This window comes from Lissotriton helveticus, chromosome 1_1 (assembly GCF_964261635.1).
Source record: "Lissotriton helveticus chromosome 1_1, aLisHel1.1, whole genome shotgun sequence".
In the NCBI taxonomy this organism is placed as follows: domain Eukaryota; kingdom Metazoa; phylum Chordata; class Amphibia; order Caudata; family Salamandridae; genus Lissotriton; species Lissotriton helveticus.
In genome coordinates, this window is record NC_136057.1 from 1,584,214,281 (window position 1) to 1,584,234,954 (window position 20,674).

Genomic DNA, 20,674 nt, shown 5'->3' on the forward strand with positions numbered 1-20,674 from the left:
GCAACCAGCAACTGAGAATGCAGGGCTGGTTAAGGTACAAGACAGCAAAAGGAATCTAGCTGCCAGAGCATACTGCGCAATGGGCATTAATTAGGAAGACACCTGTGCTCACTGATATGGACACCGGAGTTATTTGCAACAACAGGAGATTTCATACAACAACATTCTATCCTTCCGACTACGTGTATTGTTAAAGGAGGCATAGTGATTACCTGAACTGACAGAGTATGCGTCCTCTTCTCCATTAGATTTTTGCATACACGTAAGCACCACTTTCTATCACTATAAATATTTTTTTCTTTGTAGAACACTATTATTCTTCAGATACAGCCTCACACAAATGCTATGAAATGAAAGAGTAATGACTCCCCACTGTACAATTAATCCATAATATAGTTGTCAGAACTCCTTTCAGAGGGCCCAGGGTACGCAGGGTTATTGCATCCAACCGTGGCGGTTGAGGTCTTTTACTCCTGATGTCTCAAGGACAAGCCCACTATAGCTCCCGAGTATCTGGCCCAGGTACCCCTTCTGCACTTGACCCTCAGTCGTAACGGCAGACAAGCAGTCAAAGGCTCCCTCAAGGGGTGGGGGGAGTGTAGATACAGATTAGTGAACACAACTCATAACTCAAAGAGAGCACAGCAGAACCAAGAAATTAATGTCCAGTCAAATGCTTATTTTTATAATTAAAAGAAGTAATTTCATTCTAACTATGTGCATTCAATGAAAGATTCTGGCATTCATAAGCAATAATACAATTCCCTGTGAGGTTGGGCCGCCAGTGTTTCACTGGCAAATCCCTGCCCCACAAGCTCCTTGTAATGTGGTTTGGGTTATTTCCCATTCACTGGTGGCCACAGCCAAGGAATGCAGACTAGTAGGCCATAACTCAAGAGTTTATTCTGACTGTTAGAAAATAGTCAAAAGTGGTTTTGGTGCCAAAACGCCCTTAGTAGCAAGGACCCCTGGGCCCCATAGACCCATAACTAGACTTTCCCACGCTAGCAGCAAGAAAGTGTACAGTGTCACAGCGGGTGCTCTGTCAGCGGGTATTTCAAAGAGTCCAGTCTTGCTCGTTGAGTCAGTCTGCATGCAGCAGACAATACAGCACCCGGTAAGCCCTGGCTCTCCTTGAGCTTACGCGGCCGTCTTGAGGAGCAATCGGAGGCGCGCCTATGCTCGTCCAGCACAATAAGTTCTATGTTCCCCAACAGGGCAGTGGGGTTGATTTATATGCTCCCAATCTGTGTCCCATCGATAGAGCGATGAACCCATGATGTCCTCCTCAGTCCATGGGGGCAGGTCAGCGCAATTCTTGATGCTTACTTTGACCCTTGGCTTTACAGTTTTCCATCAGCAACCTGATTCTCACAGCACATTAAATTCCAGCAGCCCCTCCTGGCATACTGGATAGCCACAACTCTTCCAAAGGAGTCACTGGCCCTTACTGCATGGCAGACATTGCCATGGCGGCCACTCCCAGCATAAGGGGTTGCCCTTAAGGTCCTGCTCAAGTTTTGTCCACCGTTGGCAGCAATACCTTCTAAATACCTCTCCTGGCATTCAGAGGTCGCCAATCAACTGCACAGGGCAACTATCTGATCGGTGCAGCAGCTGTCTTTTCACACCTTGCAGCAGGAGTCCTCTCTACTGGGTTCCCGACTGGACCTCGTTCCGTCCAGTCCTCTCCTCTTCCTCACAAGGCACCCTAATCTTGGCAAACAGGCATGCGCTGGTGCTCTAGGCTCCAGAGCAGGTGGCCAGGGTCTTCCTGGGTATTGTCCTCTCACCTAGCAAGGAGGCTAGTATACTTTGGCCCCCAGTCCTGGTCACAGGCAGAGCCTTGCAGAGATTCTCCTCCTCACACAGCCTATTTGCTGCCTGGCAGATGACAATTTTGGTGGGGCTCAACCTCCCTTCTTATAATCAATTTCTACACAACAAATGTAATTTAGGGTCTGAGTCTTTGAATTTTTATGCTGGGGTTCTGCTTCTTTTGAAGTGCACATTTCTCTCCTTCGTTCTCTCGAAAGACCATCTGTCATAGCTGGATAGTCTCTGAGGCTGATAGTCCCACAACACAGCCCATGGGAGTGACTAGAGTTCACGTTTGGATGTCACCCACTCTGATAAGTGCTTCAAAGGGTTAATCCAGGGATCCCAGCCATACTCTTTATGACTCCTTTACCAGCCCCATATTCTTCCTGAGATGTCTAAAGGCTTTCTTGGGATCTCTCACTGAATCAAAGAGCACCCTTTGAAGTTTATATGGGGATTCTTTCACTCCTTTCTCCAGTGTGTCCCATTTAGCTTGAAGTAATGCAGCAATGCAGTAATGCATAAAATGTCTTCAACAGTCACACCTGCGCTTTCCAAAAATGGTACCCAGGGCCGTGCATATCATGTACCATCACAGGTACACTTGCAATTAGTGTATGCACACAGTACACACTCTGCCCAACCCTGTTGGTTCCATGTATTGTGCCACCCCTGGCATGCATACATTCAGTCGCCTGAATCGTGTTACCTGCAGACAATCAGACCATGTCACAAAGAACACACCAATATATACCTTTATGCTTGGGAACAGGGGACTTGCAGGCACACACAGAGCCAGCATACACATTCACCTTGTATACGCTGCACAACACTACACCCTTCATGTATTGTACGTCTTGGCGGTACATAAACACCTAGTACAAGCCCACACTGCACTTCACTGCATCTCTCATGTAAGGTACATCTCGCAGGCACACATACATCCAGTATGTGCACTTCCCACGCATGCACTTCTCAGCACTGCTCTATCCCTGTACTGTACTGTTCCCAGGCACACATACACCCAGTACAGAGTCCCCACTCTGGCACTGCACACTACTTACACTTAGATGAGGAAGGCTCAGGAGCGAGTTAAGCACAGAGCAGAGGAACTTTAAAAAGGTGAGTGAGCCAGTAGACTCACCCCAGTGACAGATTAAGGATTAGCTGTTCACTCCTATTGATCACTACACTGTATACTGTCATCACTGCACTCATGCTGCTTAACTCCTGGTGACTGCAGTAGCCTTCCACCACTATGGGGTAGCATTGTGGGTAACCCTTCCGGCCCAAAAAAAACACAGTTTATGAGACAGGCCTATGTCATGGCGCACATACATGATCCTTGTTTGCAAATGATAACAAAAGTCATTATTGGGATCCATACAACAGAACTGTTGGGGACTCAGGGCAGGGGTGCACATCCATACCATGCAGAGGACATTTCCGTCCCAATAATAATCATGAACATAAATGTCTTCCTTCTATAGAAAGGAGACTGAGTGGCATATTCACAACAGAATGGCAGAGCATGGTGTTACAGCAGAATTGGTAACATCGCACTCCGTCATTCTGAAATGGCAGGGATTCGCCACATTCACAATAATACGCTGCACCCCTGTGTTTCCACTAGCACTGGTGCTACATTTAGCTGCCTAGCATCAACGCAGGCTCCCTTGTACCATAGGACAAGTGTGTCTGCACTGCAGGGAATGATTGTTCAAGTGCAGGAATGTGTCCCTTCCTGCACATAAACAATAACTAATGGCAATTTGTAACTTCTATGTGTGTTTCAGTATACAGCACACATGGAAACAGCAAAAACAAGGAGAAATTAATAATTTTAAGACCAGGTTTTTCCTGATTTCTTTTTGGCACTGCACCATATTTAAATAGGGGGTAGCGTAAAAAAGTAATGGGTTTTGCAGCAGAACGCCCACTGCAACACTCATTGCCCGCCCCCGTCTAGAGGCGATCACCCCTTGTAAATATGCCCCTAAGAGTCCTAATGAATACCTTTCCACCTTCTGAAAACTTTTTGCAGGTCAAATCACATCAACGACAATATTGATGATCTGAGGGCTTTTTGAAAGCTTTGGGCCCCAATAAGAAATGAGCTGAAGTAGAGTTGAACATTAGAGGTCCTCCTTGGACACCCCTACTGGATTTCAGTCATCAATAAAATACTAATGGGTGAAGAAGGATATATTTGAGACATGATGAGCTCATATTCAGCCTCAGAAATTGTGTCTGAAACAATGCACTAAATGCTTTTTTGAATTTTTTTTTTATAAAGACTGTGGGGCATATTCTCAAGAACGTGTGTTAACCATCGCAAACTTAGCTTAATGCAACTTTGCATATCGCAGTAAGACGTGTTAACGTCCAATTCCCAACTCGGCTGCACCGTGCGATAGTAGTATGATAACGCGCCAAATGACTGCGTAAAAATCAACGCGACAAACAAAAAATGCGAAACACATATGCCCAAAAAATTGCGATGCCCCAAAGCGTGATACCAAAATCAGCAAAAACCAGTGACAGGCTTGCAATTCTCACGCTTCATGCGGGAAAATGCACCAGAAAAGCCACAAAAAAAAGCACACCAAAACAAATTCAAACTGCATAGAGGACCGAGTGCAGAGGACAAGACAAACCCCACAAGCCCTTCCAAGGAGGACCAGCATGGAACCCTGTGTTCAGGGAAGGGCAAGGAGAAGAGGAAGAGGAAGACGGGGTTCAGTCACTGGAAAACCGGATCATCGTCACGGAGGTGATAGAACACTATCAACAACTGTTCATCACCTCCACTGCGGCACTGGCAACCCAAACAGAAATATGGCAGGCCATCGTCACCAATGTCAATGCAGTCGGAGTGTCGAGGAGGTCAATGGAGGAGGTGAAGATGCGCTGGCATGAAGTGCAAAGCCAGACCAAATAGAAACTCGCCGCCGAAAGGAAGGCAGCAACGGTGACTGGAGGTGGGAGTCCTTCGCCACAGGAGGAGCTGGACGAGCAGGAGGAAATGGTGGACACAGTCACCAGTGTGGAGACGGTGGCAGGAGTTGGGGGTCTGGACACAGCTTGCTATGACCTGACCCAACAGCAACAGGGTGAGTAACGACCAGGGACTGGGGGGACCGGGGAGATGGGACAATGGCACACATGCACAATCATGTGCAGCACACTGCACATGCACAATGACTGTGGAACATGTCCCTGATACCCTTGGCACACTGCAGCACACATACAAACACCGAGTAGGCCCCCGTCCACCATGTGCACATATGGGCCCCTTCCAAATCACCAACGACACAACCTATCCATGCACATGTGATGAATCCAGAAAAGCAGCGGCTGTGTGAGCCACACTGACTATGCAAGTGTCACTGCATGACCGATAGCATGGCAGCAGCCAAAATACATGACATGGGGCACAATTCGACATGGAGGTGGCCCAGTGTGGATTACATCCGTAAAGGAGCAGGTCACACTCTGACATATCTACGTGCACCCACAACCCATGCCGTCCAATAAACGCAGCAGACAAGCAATGCACAAGGCCATAAAATCTGTCCAAGAACACAAATGACCCAAGTGGCAAACATTTCAGCCCCCGAAAAGCACACAATTCAAAGGTACATTGCCGCAAAGGGATAAGGGACCACAAAATCAGAGCTGCAGGGGCGACTCCCCTACAATGCAGCACACACACATAGCAAGCAAAGAACATCAGCAATGACGGCAATGTGGTACAACATGCAACACCTACAGGACAGAAGACACAACAGGTTCCGCTTGTGCGTAGAAACTGGACACCCACATCTGGCATTGCCTGACACTGTGTGATGATAATGTACGGGTACTACCACACATCTGTCATGTAGTCGAAAGTCCCACTGTCTACCATCAAATAACCAGCTCCACCAAAACAGTCACAATGTGCATTGTCATGCAGATTGGATGTAAACATCTGCAAAGCGTCAATATAAATGGGAATCTCTATTAACCTGCATCTCCCCTTAAAATTGTAGAGGGACAATCAACACTTACTGCAGAGCAGACCACAAATCCCATCAGTGATGATGAAGAGGACAACCTTCACATATATTCAGTCACCCTCCAACGGGTAATGGACAGTCTCTGCCCCCCACCCCCAGGAGCTGGGCAGCCCAGCTGCTTTGAGATGACCCCACCACCTGCACAGACCACACAGCAGGAAACACACACCAGCACGGCTGTCTCCCAGGACCCCCACAAACAACACATGGAATTTCAACGCCGTGTGGGTTGCCAGGTGGAGTTGGCTGATCAGCTGCAGGGGGGTTTTGAGCTTGTGGCAGCCAAACTTGATGCCATACATGAGTGTCTGAGTCCCATCAGAGACCAATTACAGTCCATAACGGACAAAAACGGTTCGCACCATGCTCCCAGACAATCCTTGGCTTACATTGCTGGGGCCATTACTCGAATACAAGATCTGTCTAGTCAGACAGGCACCAGCGATGACAGCACAGAGTTGTCTCAGATGCGCAGGACAATGGAGACCATGGAGCAGATGCAGGCTGGAAGTATGGTTACCAATGCTGAACACAAGCGAGATGTAGCTGGGATCATCCATGCCTCGCAGTTCAGCATTTTGCCATTGCTGCCACTGAGCCTGTCCCAGATAACTGCAGCGGGAACTTCGACACACACATCTCCGACCCCTGATGTGTCAGTGGCACACAGTGATGCAGCCCTATCACCGTCACACCCTGATGTGTCAGTGGCACACAGTGATGCAGCCATTACACTGCCACACACACTGGACACACCGGACACAGAAGAAGTATCAGAGGAGTAAGATGTGGATGGTAATTACTGTGTGAGGAAGGAGGTAGTAGCATCCATCACCACCATATTGCCTGTCCCTGTCTGGTTCTGCCCTATGCACCATGCCCTGGGACAACACCTTCCACTGAACCCCGGAACACTCTGTGACATTCACCTGTACCCCGACATGGACTGCCATATCTTCACTGGTTGACAATTACACAGCAATCCTGCTGCGGACTGCACTGTCCCTCTTCCAAATCACCTTTCAATCCCCAAAGGACTCTGGGTGGCCCGCCACTGGGCTTCCATGTAATGTAATTCACCAGAATGTGAATAAAACATTCGAAATCACACAGATGTGTCATGACTATGTTCACTCAAGTATGAAAGTATGGCTGGATGTAGGGACAATGATTGCACAAGAAGGTACACCCTGGTAAATAACATCAAGGTGCATGTTTAACCCGGAGCAACATGACCAATTGGATGACAGCGAATGTGAGTACTAGCTGTGTCCCCATTGCACATTAACAACAATCTCACAACCCCCCAACGTAGGTACACGTCCATGTATTGAATAGGGCTGTGTGTAGGAATGACCAAATCAGTAGCAGGCCAGAAGTGGTGTCCTACATCACACCTGACAACAGAACGTCACTTTGCATACCTACTCACACTCATCTGTGTGGGCACATTCTATTATGATTTATAACATTGCTCCATGTGGTCAGAGGTTGGACAACATACTCACATTGCTGAAGACACGTAAGTGCACAGGTGTGCCTGCAACTATCCCAAAGCAATGTCTGGCTCACAGAGGTGGGGCTGTCAAAAGGGACCCGCCCCCATTGTACATGCGTCAGTCAGTCCTTCCCTGTGTTGGGACGATGCTCATTGTGGCACATAAGTTGTCAATTTAATCAACACTCATCACAGTTAGACACCAGTGAAGTTGCGTAGACTTTACTGGCATATGCATGTCATTACGTACAAGGCAACGGCCAAAACATGCAGGGACATGCTCAAGACACTTGCATGGGAACATGTCAAGGTGCAAGAAATGGGGAGGCAAAAATATACACAAAATCATTACGGATGTCAAGGGTCTCAGCCCACCATGCCTTGCTGGACGAGTCATGTGATGTTTGGCGCCTTCCAATTGCCCGTTGTGAGGAGACACGACTCACAGCCCTATGGGTCTGCATAGTGCTCTGCCCCCAGACTGCGCCGACTGTCTGCTCTGCTGACAGTGATCAGGTGAAAGGGTCTGACAAAGTCACATTTTGTGCTACATTGCCAGGTGTGTACTCTCCCCCCAGCAGTATGTCCAAATTAGTAATATTGCCAAACGACGCTGTGCTGCTCCGACCATGTAACCTCATCACCTTGCACAGGTGTGTGCACACACACGTAGTTCCACGCACATGCATTCAGAGTCCAGACGAAGGCAGACATCTCAACTGTTGTGGTGGGATATGTGGGCATTCCCCACGATGCAACAAGGTTTTGGGACCTGTGCTGTGGGTGACAATCGATGTACCTGCAGGAACGTAGTTACTCATCCATGAATGCCAGCATAGCTTCATGGGCAATGTGTTCCAATAGTACGTCATTGTCGGGTTCAAGACACACCAGGATGAGCCAATCCATTAACTGGTCCAGGCAGATGTGCTCAGTTCACGCCATTTCCCCAATCCGCAACACAGCCCAATACGGGAGCGCCTCGATGTGGTCACTGCACACGAGGAGTTGTGCAATCTCCTATGCACAACTGCAAGCACATACGCCAAAGATCAGTGCATCCCTTGCACAGCTATCCTGGTGACACTCCTGTTCATGAGCCAACAGGGGGCGCACTGTCAGGTCATAGTCCAATTCAGCTACTATTGCGTTGGAAAGGCAGACCTCCATGGCCACTTAAATGTGCATGATCGACAGTTGATACAAAAGGAGATGATGGACGGAGCGTTTGAGCAAATCAAACACTCACCCCCAGTCAACTGATCTGGGTTTAATCCATCACCATTCTTTAGTTCACTCAGCCATCCCAGTTCAGACATGGCCATATGCAAATCAGTCTGACCCTGTGCCTCATGGGAACAGTCCAGCCCGAACTGCCAAGCCATGTCTTCCCTGGACCGGAAACAAGCATCCCGGGACCGGTTTCGGATTCATAATCCTCATCAGCCAGGCTATCTTGAATCCAGTGGCCAAGTGAACAAGGTACTCACGTCAGAGCATACCCTGCCAACTTAGGGCAAACAAAGCGATACAAAAGGAGATGATGGACGGAGCGTTTGAGCAAATCAAACACTCATCCCCAGTCAACTGATCTGGGTTTAATTCATCACCATTATTTAGTTCACTCAGCCACCCCAGTTCAGACATGGCCATATGCAAATCAGTCTGACCCTGTGCCTCATGGGAACAGTCCAGCCCGAACTGCCAAGCCATGTCTTCCCTGGACCGTAAACAAGCATCCTGGGACCGGTTTCGGATTCATAATCCTCATCAGCCAGGCCCCTTTTGTACCGCTTTGGCCGCCATAAGTGTGGCAGGGTATGCTCAGACGTGAGTCGCTTGCTCACTTTGCCACTGGATTCAAGCAAGCCGGTCTGAAGACGGCTGTAATGCCAGAAACCGGTTCTCGGAAGCTTGTTTCCGGTCCAGGGAAGGCATGGCTTGGCAGTTCGGGCTGGACTGTTCCCATGAGGCACAGGGTCAGACTTATTTGCATATGGCCATGTCTGAACTGGGGTGGCAGAGTGGGCTAAAGAACGGTGATGGATTAAACCCAGATCTATTGACTGGGTGTGAGTGTTTGATTGGTTCAGAAGCTCCCTCCATCACACCCCCTTTTGTACCGCTTTGGCCGCCATAAGTGTGGCAGGGTGTGCTCAGACGTGAGTCCCTTGCTCACTTTGCCACTGGATTCAAGCAAGCCGGGCTGAAGACGGCTGTAATGCCAGAAACCGGTCCTCTGAAGCTTGTTTCCGGTCCAGGGAAGGCATGGCTTGGCAGTTCGGGCTGGACTGTTCCCATGAGGCACAGGGTCAGACCGATTTGCATATGGCCATGTCTGAACTGGGGTGGCAGAGAGGGCTAAAGAACGGTGATGGATTAAACCCAGATCTATTGACTGGGTGTGAGTGTTTGATTGGTTCAGAAGCTCCCTCCATCACCACCCCCTTTTGTACCGCTTTGGCCGCCATAAGTGTGGCAGGGTATGCTCAGACGTGAGTCCCTTGCTCACTTTGCCACTGGATTCAAGCAAGCCGGGCTGAAGACGGCTGTAATGCCAGAAACCGGTCCTCGGAAGCTTGTTTCCGGTCCAGGGAAGGCATGGCTTGGCAGTTCGGGCTGGACTGTTTCCATGAGGCACAGGGTCAGACTGATTTGCATATGGCTATGTCTGAACTGGGGTGGCAGAGTGGGCTAAAGAACGGTGATGGATTAAACCCAGATCTATTGACTGGGTGTGAGTGTTTGATTGGTTCAGATGCTCCGTCCATCACCACCCCCTTTCATGATCTACAGTTCAACCAGGGCTGCACGCAGGTGATATAGGCAAGACGGAAACCCAGACTGAAACTGATTTGCAATACTGCCATGGGCAGGGATCCCAAGAGATGCAGCATTCGTGCACAGTACAGTTCCACGTGACAGGGGTTGTGCATGTGCCCAGGATTGCCTGCCATTGCGTTTGTTGGTCTTGTGGCCCCCGCACTCCTCAGACCAGCGGCAGTTCGGTGGACGATATGCCACAGCTCTGGTCAATGAATCATATGTGTGTGCAACGTTTGGATGTATGGGTAGTTTTTAACCAATGTGTCAAGGGCATCCTTCACAGGTGTCGATCGTGCAGGGATAAGTGTGTGTGGAGTGTGGGCACGTTGTTTTTTTGTTAGCGCAGTTTGTGGTGTGGGAGTCGTCGGAGGCTAGCATGGTATCTCACGCAGGGTGTGCCAGCCGCATTCAGGACCACGGTCGGGGTTTCGGTTGGCCTTCTGCCTTGTGTGTTGAGACAAAGGAGCTTTCATTCCTAATTTAAGTCTGACTACTGCTTGCATTTCTTAAATATGATGTGTCCTTCGCGCTGACTGTGATGCCAGGCCTGTGATTTGGGGTGCACAAATTTCGAGAAACACTCAGCTGTTAACATGTTTGCATGTGCCAAGGGCCCGATTGGCCATGCGCTCCTTGTTCAGTCTCTCCCTTTCTCTCTCTTTCTTTCTCTCTTTCTCTCGCTCCCGGTCCTTTGATGAGTGCCTGACACACCTTCTGATCTTGGATATTGTCTTGCAGGCTGTGAGTCACAGATTGTCCAGGGATGCCCCACCATGACGTTTCAGAATAGTTGTTTGGAGACAGATTAGAATGTGACATTTTGTTTGGTCTTTCAATGGTGAATGAATGAATCAGGATTTCAGCACTTAAATGTATGTTGATTGTTGCAATTGTGCGACATCAGGCAGGTGCTTTTGTTCATGTTTTCGTGTCATTGATGTGCAGTGACTTGGTTCGGGTGAGGTGGGGGGTGCCCGGGGTGGGGCCCCAGGGGGTGGCCCTCTTGGGTGTCCAGCCCGCATGTTCAGTGGTTCCATGGCATCTGCTGTTCTTCAGCTGTGGCTCTGGGCTGGGCTCCTTTTGTGGTGCACGCTGTCGTCTGACTTTGCACCAGGTCAGAGCAGGTGTTAGTTTCCTGCTGCTAAAGCACCTTATTGCATGTTTTGTGGTCTTTTCGCCGATCGGGCTGGTTGTTGAGAATGTTGCAGAGTGGTGTTGTCATGGCTTTTGGCATGGGAACGCCTACTCTGCATCTTATTAGCGATAGTTGCCGGGGTCATCTGTGGCGATCTTTTTTGCGGCTGCTATCGTGGGTAAACTGATAATGTCAGCTCTAGCACCTGCTTGTGAATGGGGTGATAGATTTATCATGAGTTTGGCTGCAATAAACTGCTGATAACTCTGCGATAGTTCCTTGAGAATATGCCCCTTGCTTTTAGTTTCAAGAATACAATCTTTCTTGACAACAGTCATAATTTCTGTTGGAAGTTCATTCAACTTATGGGAAGAGGGTTATTTTCTCCCTCTTTCCTCCTTTGCACAGCATGTAGCTAAATGACCTTATGAATGTTTCTAGTGCTTTATCAAATGTTATCAAATTATGCTGAATGATTACAATAATTTAGTTTCTGAACATTTATTGAATGCAGAGTAATTTATAGTGTTTACGACCAGTCATTTATGTACTGTTCTATTTTCCTTGAAAATTGTGAAAATGTCTTTTACTTTGCCTTTGACAAGAAGTATTTTTTATTTATGTTCATTGAGGAACCCCTTTGCTACAATATAATATTAAGTGCCCTATCCCATCTACTACTTAACAGGGCAATCTCCTTCTATTTAATCATGCCTTACTTAACTGACGTTACTTTAAATTGTGCTGTGGAAAGGAAAACCCCTAATATTAGCCTCAGTCGGATGCCCTTTCCTCATGCCACGTGACCAAGACCGCTTCAGGACCACATCCGTCTCCTACAAGGAAGGTGAGCACATAATCTTCACCAAAGTGGCCTGCCTTCACCATGATTTCCTTAAAATCTCTCATCCGTGACCAAGGTACAGTAGAGGTCGGAAGAGAATTGTATTTGTTGTAGCCCGGCACTCGGCTGTGGGTGTCAAATCTTATGGGAGTCAAACAGGTTCAGGTTATGCATGAGGGTGCAGGCATGTTTACACACCCTTAGGGCCTCCTTTATAATCTTTTGGCACACAGCAGTGCAGCAGGCCTTCCTGCTGCGCTGCTGTGTGTCAAAAGCAAAGGACAGGCAGCAGTGGCTCCTCCGATATGGTGGAGGAGCATCAACCCCTTGCTATGAACCACCTGAGCAAACGGGAAAAATAAAATATTAAATTGGTTTTATTATCATTTTATTTTTGCCATTTCCCTCTACAGTGAGCCAAGTGTGGGCGGGGCAGGGCTTCGCTGTCGTCACAGGCACAGCCAGCAGGGGAGGAGTAGTAAGAACACATATGCTATCCTGTCCGACCTTGAGGCTTGTGACTGACTACAGCCAGTTCATACAATCTCATAGATGTGCAATGAAAGGCAATACCCCCCTACTACGGTTAACAGTGTGAGCCCATAGCCATCATATATACTGTGGGAGAGACAAAGAAATATTCTGAAAATAACCACTTGGAATGTGGCTGGTATCGCCCAAAAACTGAGTGACACTAACTGGCTAAAGATATGGCAGGACCAGGAAATAGTATGCTTTTAGGAAACTTGGGCCATGGAGTCAGTATTTATAAATGGTTACTGATCTTTTCAGACCCAGGCAAATACATCATAACAGTCCACCCGCCATCGCATAGGCAAAAGGGACCACCCGTCTTAAGTGGGTGATCACGCAATACAAATTACAATGCGCCCGCCACATTGGCGGGCGCATCTGATATTTTTACATTGCGTATCCCGTATTTTTACTTTGCGGCAGGCGGCAGCACCTGCCACAATGTAAAAATGCATGTTTTGCATTTGTATGTACAACGTGACAGGCACCGTGCGGTGCCTGCCACCTTATACATGCAAATGAAGGGGGGTACGTGCAGCACCCCCCCACCACTGCAACGGGCCCCCGAAGGCATTCTCCGCCTGTATTTTTGCGGCAGGATATCCGCCACAAAAAACAGACTCCTAATGCACACAGTGGTGCCTTGCAGGCACCATCATAATGCCCCCATTGTACCATGTCCCGCAAGGTGGGGGGGAAAAGGACCACCTTGCGGGACCCCAGCGGACGGCCTTTCTGTCCGCCGCGGTACCAATGCCATTCCCATTGCCATCCTGATGTGGCAGTGGGAAAATTAAGGTTGATGGCGGGCGGTCCGCCACTGCCGGACCGGCGGTCCTCACCCGCCATCGTAATCGGCCCCTAAGTCCTTCATATCAATAGCCGGGCCCAACAAAAAAGAAAAAGTGCCGTACTTTAGTGTGGATGCCGGAAAAATTGAGGTAGTAGACTCTTTCCCCTATCTGGGTATCATTTTTGATAAAGAATTGTCATGGGCAAAATTGATGGAAGGAAGGAAGGTGGCGATGGATAAGGGTACCATTGCTGTAAAATCTTTTGCAAAGAAATTGGGTGCTAAACCCTTACGAGGGACCCAGGGTGGTCCGAAATGCATTGGGCTATGAATAAACTGCTACATGACAGAAGTGAAGGATTGTGTCTTTTGTTCGTATTCATGAAGAGGGGCATGAACAGCCCGCTTGGATATAAGAAACTTTGAAAATATGGCATTTTACCTTGCATGAAATCGAGATGGATAAAAAAAGTGAAAAGAACTAAAACGGAACATTTAAGAAATAGAAGGAATATAAAGAGGAAAAAGAACTAAACATTTAAATAAAAGGTTGCAACTGCATTCTAAGAAGAGGCTGTTGCCACGGTTCTTTGGGGCGAAGGAGCCCTGAAATTATGTTGCTAAACCCTTATTGCCAATAAAAAACATCTGCCAGTAAAAGCAGCGGCGACTTATGGAGCCGGGGTCTGGGGTGTGGTTGCACCCACACCACTACAAACTATTGAAAATAAATGTTTTCAATCTATAGTGGGCCTTCCCTTCCTCTTTCACAAATGAGATCTTACACACGGAATTGGCCCTGCCTTACATATCAGATTTCATACAACTAGCCCCACTCCTCCTATGGCATTCAGTTTGGAGGAGAGACACAGTACCATTGACTGAATCCGTAATAAGGAGCTGTCTGGCCATGGATAACTGGAAAAGGTCCAGGTGGCTAAGTTGCGTAGAGTCAGTTCTAAGAGAGATTAAAGATCCTTTGGTTTGTAAGAAGGTCTCCAAACAGAAGGTTAGTGCAACCTTCATGCTGGTGTCTGAATTAAAGCGCAGGGAACACTACAAAGAGAAATACGCGGTTCAGGCATACTATCTTAATCCACCACTAACGGAGGGAGGCTTTTCCTATCTACTAAATGTAAACACGGTACATCACAGATTCACATTACTGAGATTTCGCACCAACTTGATTCCCCTAATGCTTGGTTATCCAGAAAAAACATATATTCACTCCAACCTAAGAGCGTGCCCATGTGAAAATGTATCACTTCAAACTGAATTGCACTTGGTTATATTTTGCAGGCTCTATGGGAATGAAAGGAATGTCCACCTCAAACCAATTTTAAAGAAAATGACATTTAAGCAGTGTCGGGTAGCATTATACTTTTTAAAAACACTACCCGACCCTTTGGTTTGTTACTTAGTAGCGACATTCCTATGGGCCTGCATGATGAAGAGGAAGGGGATGGCGCGTAGATTACTGAGTTTTTTAAGTAATGACAATGTACCCAGTCTCACAATATGAAATGTCTCCTCTTTTTTAAACTTTTTTACGCACATTCGTCTTTATTCTAGAATTGTGATCAAATATTTGTAATTTTAAAGATATCTTGTAAAAAAAAATGTTTTATGATGATGTATTTATATGTGCTTTTATGATTATTTTTAACATGATCGAATAAAGATGACATTGAATAAAAAAAAAGTGCAAATGACGGTTTGTCCGTCCATCTTACGCTGGCTAAATTGTCATGCTCACGTAGGTTTCTCACAACCAGCTGTTTTCACAGCCGGGTTGGAAAAACAGCACAGATTCCCGGGAACAGTCTGAGTGCCAAACTAAGCCACTCAGACCAAACCTGGCGCTTCACTCATGCTATTGATAGCAGCACTAGGATTGGGTGGAGAGTCTGTGCTGGTGTCCCAGGGACTACTAAGACACAATCAGGAAAAAGAGTAGCTTGGGGCCGCCGGCAGCTTTGGCACACGTACATTGTCTCGTCCCCCTCCCCTCCTCCCCACTTACATTTTGCAGTGGCTGCTACTGAGGGCAGGAATGCGCAATAGCTATAAGATACAGTGAATTCTTGTCCATCATCCCTGTGCAGGTGCAAAAACAGCAACAATGCACCAATGCAGGCACCCTTGCGTCATGTTGTAGGGTGCATGTGTTGCAGGGATGATTGCTTTCGTGCCGGAAGGGGCACCTTACTGCACAATAACAATAATTGATGGCATTTTCCTTTTTCTAGCAGCACGCATAGAAAGAGCGGAAATTGAGGAGAAATAAAAGAATTTCTTCTTTTTGAGCCACTCTTATGTCTCCCCTGGGGAGATGTAGGAATCTGATTCATTCCCAGGTTTAAAATTACTCGTATATCTGGGAATGCTTCAGAATCCATGGATGTTGCGTGGAAACTCCCACAGCAACACCAATGGTACACCTCTTTCATGCAGTATTCTGCGTGAAGGTGCACTTTTTACAAGGTTATGAAAAGCCACATGAAGTGTCTTTGCATTGCCTTGTAAATATGCTGCGGCAGATTTCGCCACCAGTGCAGCAAAAAAGTGACACACAAGCGGCACAAAAATGCTACTGGGCCTTGTAAATGAAGCCCATAGTTTGTGAATAATGTATTTCATTAGGATATTGAGCTTGTCAAACTGAGGTAGTAAAAAATAAATTCCTCATTTCGTCATGAACAGAACAGGGAAGGGGATGAAGAGGTAATGAGAATGACTCCAGTCCTAACCAATGGTCTAAGATACTGATTTCTCAGTGCTAAGCACATTGCCATGTATATTTGCATATACTGTGACTTCTCCTGTCACTTAGTGACTACATATTTCATCAACATAATGCCACCATTTAAGAGCTGTTAAATTCCCCAGGTCCGTCCATGACTATCTCATCCAGCCAAGGGTATTTTTCTTTTCATTCTGGGACATGCATACTTAATATATCATTATTATAGCCTTATAGCCCGCTGTATAGGGCTATACCAGCTATTAAAGGCCCTCTCCAGCTTAAAGGCCCCGAGCCGAAGGCGAGGGCCTTTAACAAGGGAGAGGGACTTTAATAGCGGTATAGCCCATCTACGAAGGGCTATAAGGCTATTAGAACATTCTGTCACTAGAGGACAGAATGTTCTAACAAAAAAAAAACCTTTTGGAAGCGTAAGGGGATTGGAATCCCCTCAGGCTCCCTGAAGCCTTTGTTCACAGCCAGAGAGCTGTGCACAAAGAAACATTGGAATGTTGGAGCTCCAGGCTTATACCAGCCATTATAAGCCCAGAGCACTCAAGTGTTTTCAATGGAGCTCCCAACATTCCAATGTTCTAATAATATTTACAATGGAATCAACAGGACTACGATCCCAGAATGTAAAGAAAAACCCTGGACTGAGAGAGCTGCTCCAGCATGAACCTGTGAAATGTGAGACCTATGTCATTCATTTATGTATTTTACTCCAAAACATCACTTACAAAACTGTCCCCAATTCACTAATATTCTTTGTAAGCAATTGCGTTCAAATTTCAAAACAATCTTCTAATGTGTCTGTTGAGGGCCTTGACCCCATTTGTTGTTTCTTTTCACTCAATTTTGATTTATGATACATATGCTTTGAAAGTTGCAGCAGGACAAAGTCTTGCTCCAAGATATTATTTTGTGTTTGTTCCTCTCAGGTTAGAAAATGTGAACAATTTCTGTCTTCCCAACGGCTTTGTGTTCTCTACACAATATAGCTGTAATAGCGCCTTTCACATCCTTGTTTCTCAGAGTGTAAATAATTGGATTTAGCATTGGAGTGATGACTGCATAGAACACAGTAATAAAACTGTTATTGGCAGCAGAATAAACTGACATGGGCTGTATATACACGAACACCCCAGTACCGTAGAACACAGACACAACCATGACGTGGGAGGCACACGTGGAGAAAGTTTTCCGCCTTCCCTCGGCTGAGTGTATCTTTAAGATGCTTGAGATGATGTAACTGTAAGAAACGAGAATCAGCAAGAAGCAGCTAGGACCCAGGACACCTGGGGTGGTGAGAATCAACACCTCATCCACTGAGGTGTCTGAGCAAGCCAACACCAAAAGTGGTGTTGCGTCGCAAAAGAAATGCTCAATGTGGTTTGGGCCACAGAAGGCCAGTCGCAGTATTAAGGCTGTATGCAATGTTGAGTGAATGAAGCCTCCAAGCCAAGCAGCAGCTGCCAGCTGCCCAGTCAACCTCCAGCTCATGATCATGGTGTAGCGAAGCGGATTACATATTGCAGCATATCGATCATATGCCATCACTGCCAGTAGGAACATTTCTCCACTCCCCAACACATGAAAAAAGTACATCTGTGCGATACAGCCATTAAACGATATGCTCTTCCTCTCTGTCAGTAGGTTGGTGAGCATTTTGGGGACTGTCACGGATGAATAGCAGATGTCCAGGAAAGATAAGTTACAAAGGAAAAAATACATGGGGTTGTGCAGTCGAGGGCAGAAGGTGATGACTGCAATGATGGCTCCATTCCCCACCACGGTCATTGTGAAGAAGACCAAAAATGCCAGGAAAAGTAAAATCTGCGCCATAGAGTCATCAGACATCCCAAGGAGGATGAATTCTTTCACCTGGGTTTTGTTCTCTAGTGCGAAGATTGCATTGGCAGAAATCTGTTTTGAAAAGAATAAAGAACTTGATAATAGCAAATGAAAGTGTAGTCCAAAAATAACAACATTAATTATCATTATTATTTATAAGTGTCTCAGGATCTAATTTGATAGAGACAGCAACCTCTTTGGTGGCCATTTAGGGTTTGGCGGACTGTGGGCTGTTCCGCCAGGGCAGCAGAGACATGTGCTCTGCTGCTCTAGTCGACTAGAGCCTACCATATGTAGAATATCCCCTGCCTGTCAAGCATCTCAGAGGAGACCACAATCCCATCGGCTTATCTGAGGGCACTGTAGGTTTGCTGAGCAGCCACTATTTTTCATGCTGCCATGCAGTTATTTTTTTGTTTTACAAAAACTAACTCCCAAAGACAGAGTTTGTTTTTCAAAAGTAGAAATCAAATTTTTTTCTATTGGGGGCCTCCAGGCTTTTTTTAGTGGTTCCAAATAAGAAAAAAATAGTGCCTAAGATCGATGGCCAGATATCTTTGGAGGCATCTACTAAAGTTTCTGACTGCAGGCCAATGGAGGTTCCAGCTGCAGAAACATACCTATTTGCCCAACTTTAAACAGAGCAGGCAGAACATCAGTTTGCTAGACAGAGGGCCTGATTTAGACTTTGGTCAAAGGGTTACTCCATCACAAAAGAGTAGGGGGCATATTTACAAGCCCCTATCGCTACAGGAACATCAATTTTAGTGACGTTCCTGTGGCGATATGTCCTTTGCCTTATTTGCAAGGCGGATTTAAGTCACTTAAAGTGGTTTATGGCTGGCTTGTAAATAAGGCACCCTGTAAATAGGAGGCAAAGCCAATATTAACCGCATGCGTGCGGTCGATATTCTGCTGCTGCGCTGGGATTTACAAAAACCCATTATTCATGACGAGCTGGGCTCGTCATGAGCGTGCGAGGAGGCTACCTCATGACGAGCCCAGCTCGTCATGAGCGTCGAAGGGGTTAAGACAAGGGAAAATCTGATCATAAACAGGCGAAATGAGGAGAAATGCAAACGGCCATTGATTGTTTATGTGCAGGAAGGTGACCCTTTCTGCACATACTCCATCTTTATAAAAATGGCACTTTGTAACTTCTATGTGTGCATAGAAGTGACAAAACACCATTGAAAGATTGTCTATGTACAGGAAGGGACACATTCAGGCACATAAACAATCGTCCCCTCAACGCAGATACCTCATCACTATGGTACAAGGGTGCCTGTGTTGGTGCTAGGTTGCTAAATTTAGTGCCAGCACAGGGGCAAACGCAGGGCTGAACCATATCATTGTAAATATAGTGCAGCCCTGCATTTCAGAAGTGACAGAGCGTGGCATTAAGCCAATGAGGCTAACACCGAGCTCCACCACTTCGTGTCTTGAAATGCTAATACAATGATGCTTCACAAGTCTTACATTTTTCAATTATTTTTGTACTGTAAATATGATGAGAAACATTCTGTCTGCCAACTGGATTCCTACATGTGACATGTCCTTCTAGAGTTAGTGTGGTTAGCGTTAAGGAAGTTTAGTTCTACATCTGTTTTATAGACGTAATTGTCCAAAACGTTGAGCTCCTCACTCTCCCCTTCTTTTGATCGTCCTGGAAAATATCATGCGATCAATACTAGCCAGCACTTTCACTCTCATGCTCTGAAAACATTCTGCCACACAAGATAAATCGAACAGAACTATAATTAACCTATAAGCACAAAGAGGAGTGAAAACAAACACAAAGCCCTGGGATTCTTATGAAATAGTTCTTGGTGGTGTGCAGAGTAAAGATCCATCACACTGACTCAATTTGTACCCCTAGGCATGGATAGTGCCACTGATATGTTAGACAGGTGCTGCCAATCATCCGGAATACTCTGATTCAGATAACAGAGATCTACATACATCCTTATTTTATGCTTCCTTTCTTTCGACACCAAAGCTACAGCACAAACCACTCCCTCAATATCCTCTATGTCTATGAAACTGAGCTGCAACACATTTTCTAGCTCCTTTCTCTAAGGCACCTTAATGGCTCTTCTGTACCAAGGAAGAAAACTAGATGTTTTTACACTGTAAAAACGTTATTAATTATTAACATTTTATATTTAAAAACAGAAATGATTTGCAAAAATATTTTTACAAAACATCCTAACACAACTTAATGTTGGGATTTACAAAACATAGAATTATGTTTAATGTAGACCATCATTTTTCCTGTAGATTAATGTCAAACAAAAAAGAAACCTGGAAAAGCCCCCACTGATAACATATAGAAAAATATCTTCCTTGAAATGTAGCTTAAGGGTGGGGGCAAGTTGGCGGCGGGGTGAGACACGCTGATTGCTCATCTACCATCCAGACCAACAGGTGCCATCAATAGCAGAGTCCTGGATGACATTAGTGCATCCTGAATCACCCCAGAAACATTTGAGACCTCCTGGCTTCCCTAAGATGTGCTTGTTTTGGCACCCAAAACATTCTAGCCGTGGTGTGACAGCCTGGGTA

General features: G+C 46.4%; 1 protein-coding gene across 1 annotated transcript; it reads right to left on the reverse strand.

Annotated features, from left to right (window-relative positions):
- Positions 1–17,197: 17,197 nt before the first annotated feature.
- LOC144764696 (olfactory receptor 4E2-like) lies at positions 17,198–19,992 on the reverse strand. The gene is made up of 2 exons (XM_078650296.1): positions 19,983–19,992; positions 17,198–18,153 (listed from the first exon to the last, which is right to left on the reverse strand). Exons 1-2 carry the CDS (start codon positions 19,990–19,992, stop codon positions 17,198–17,200), a joined length of 966 nt encoding a protein of 321 aa, XP_078506422.1.
- Between the last annotated feature and the right edge of the window lie 682 nt (positions 19,993–20,674).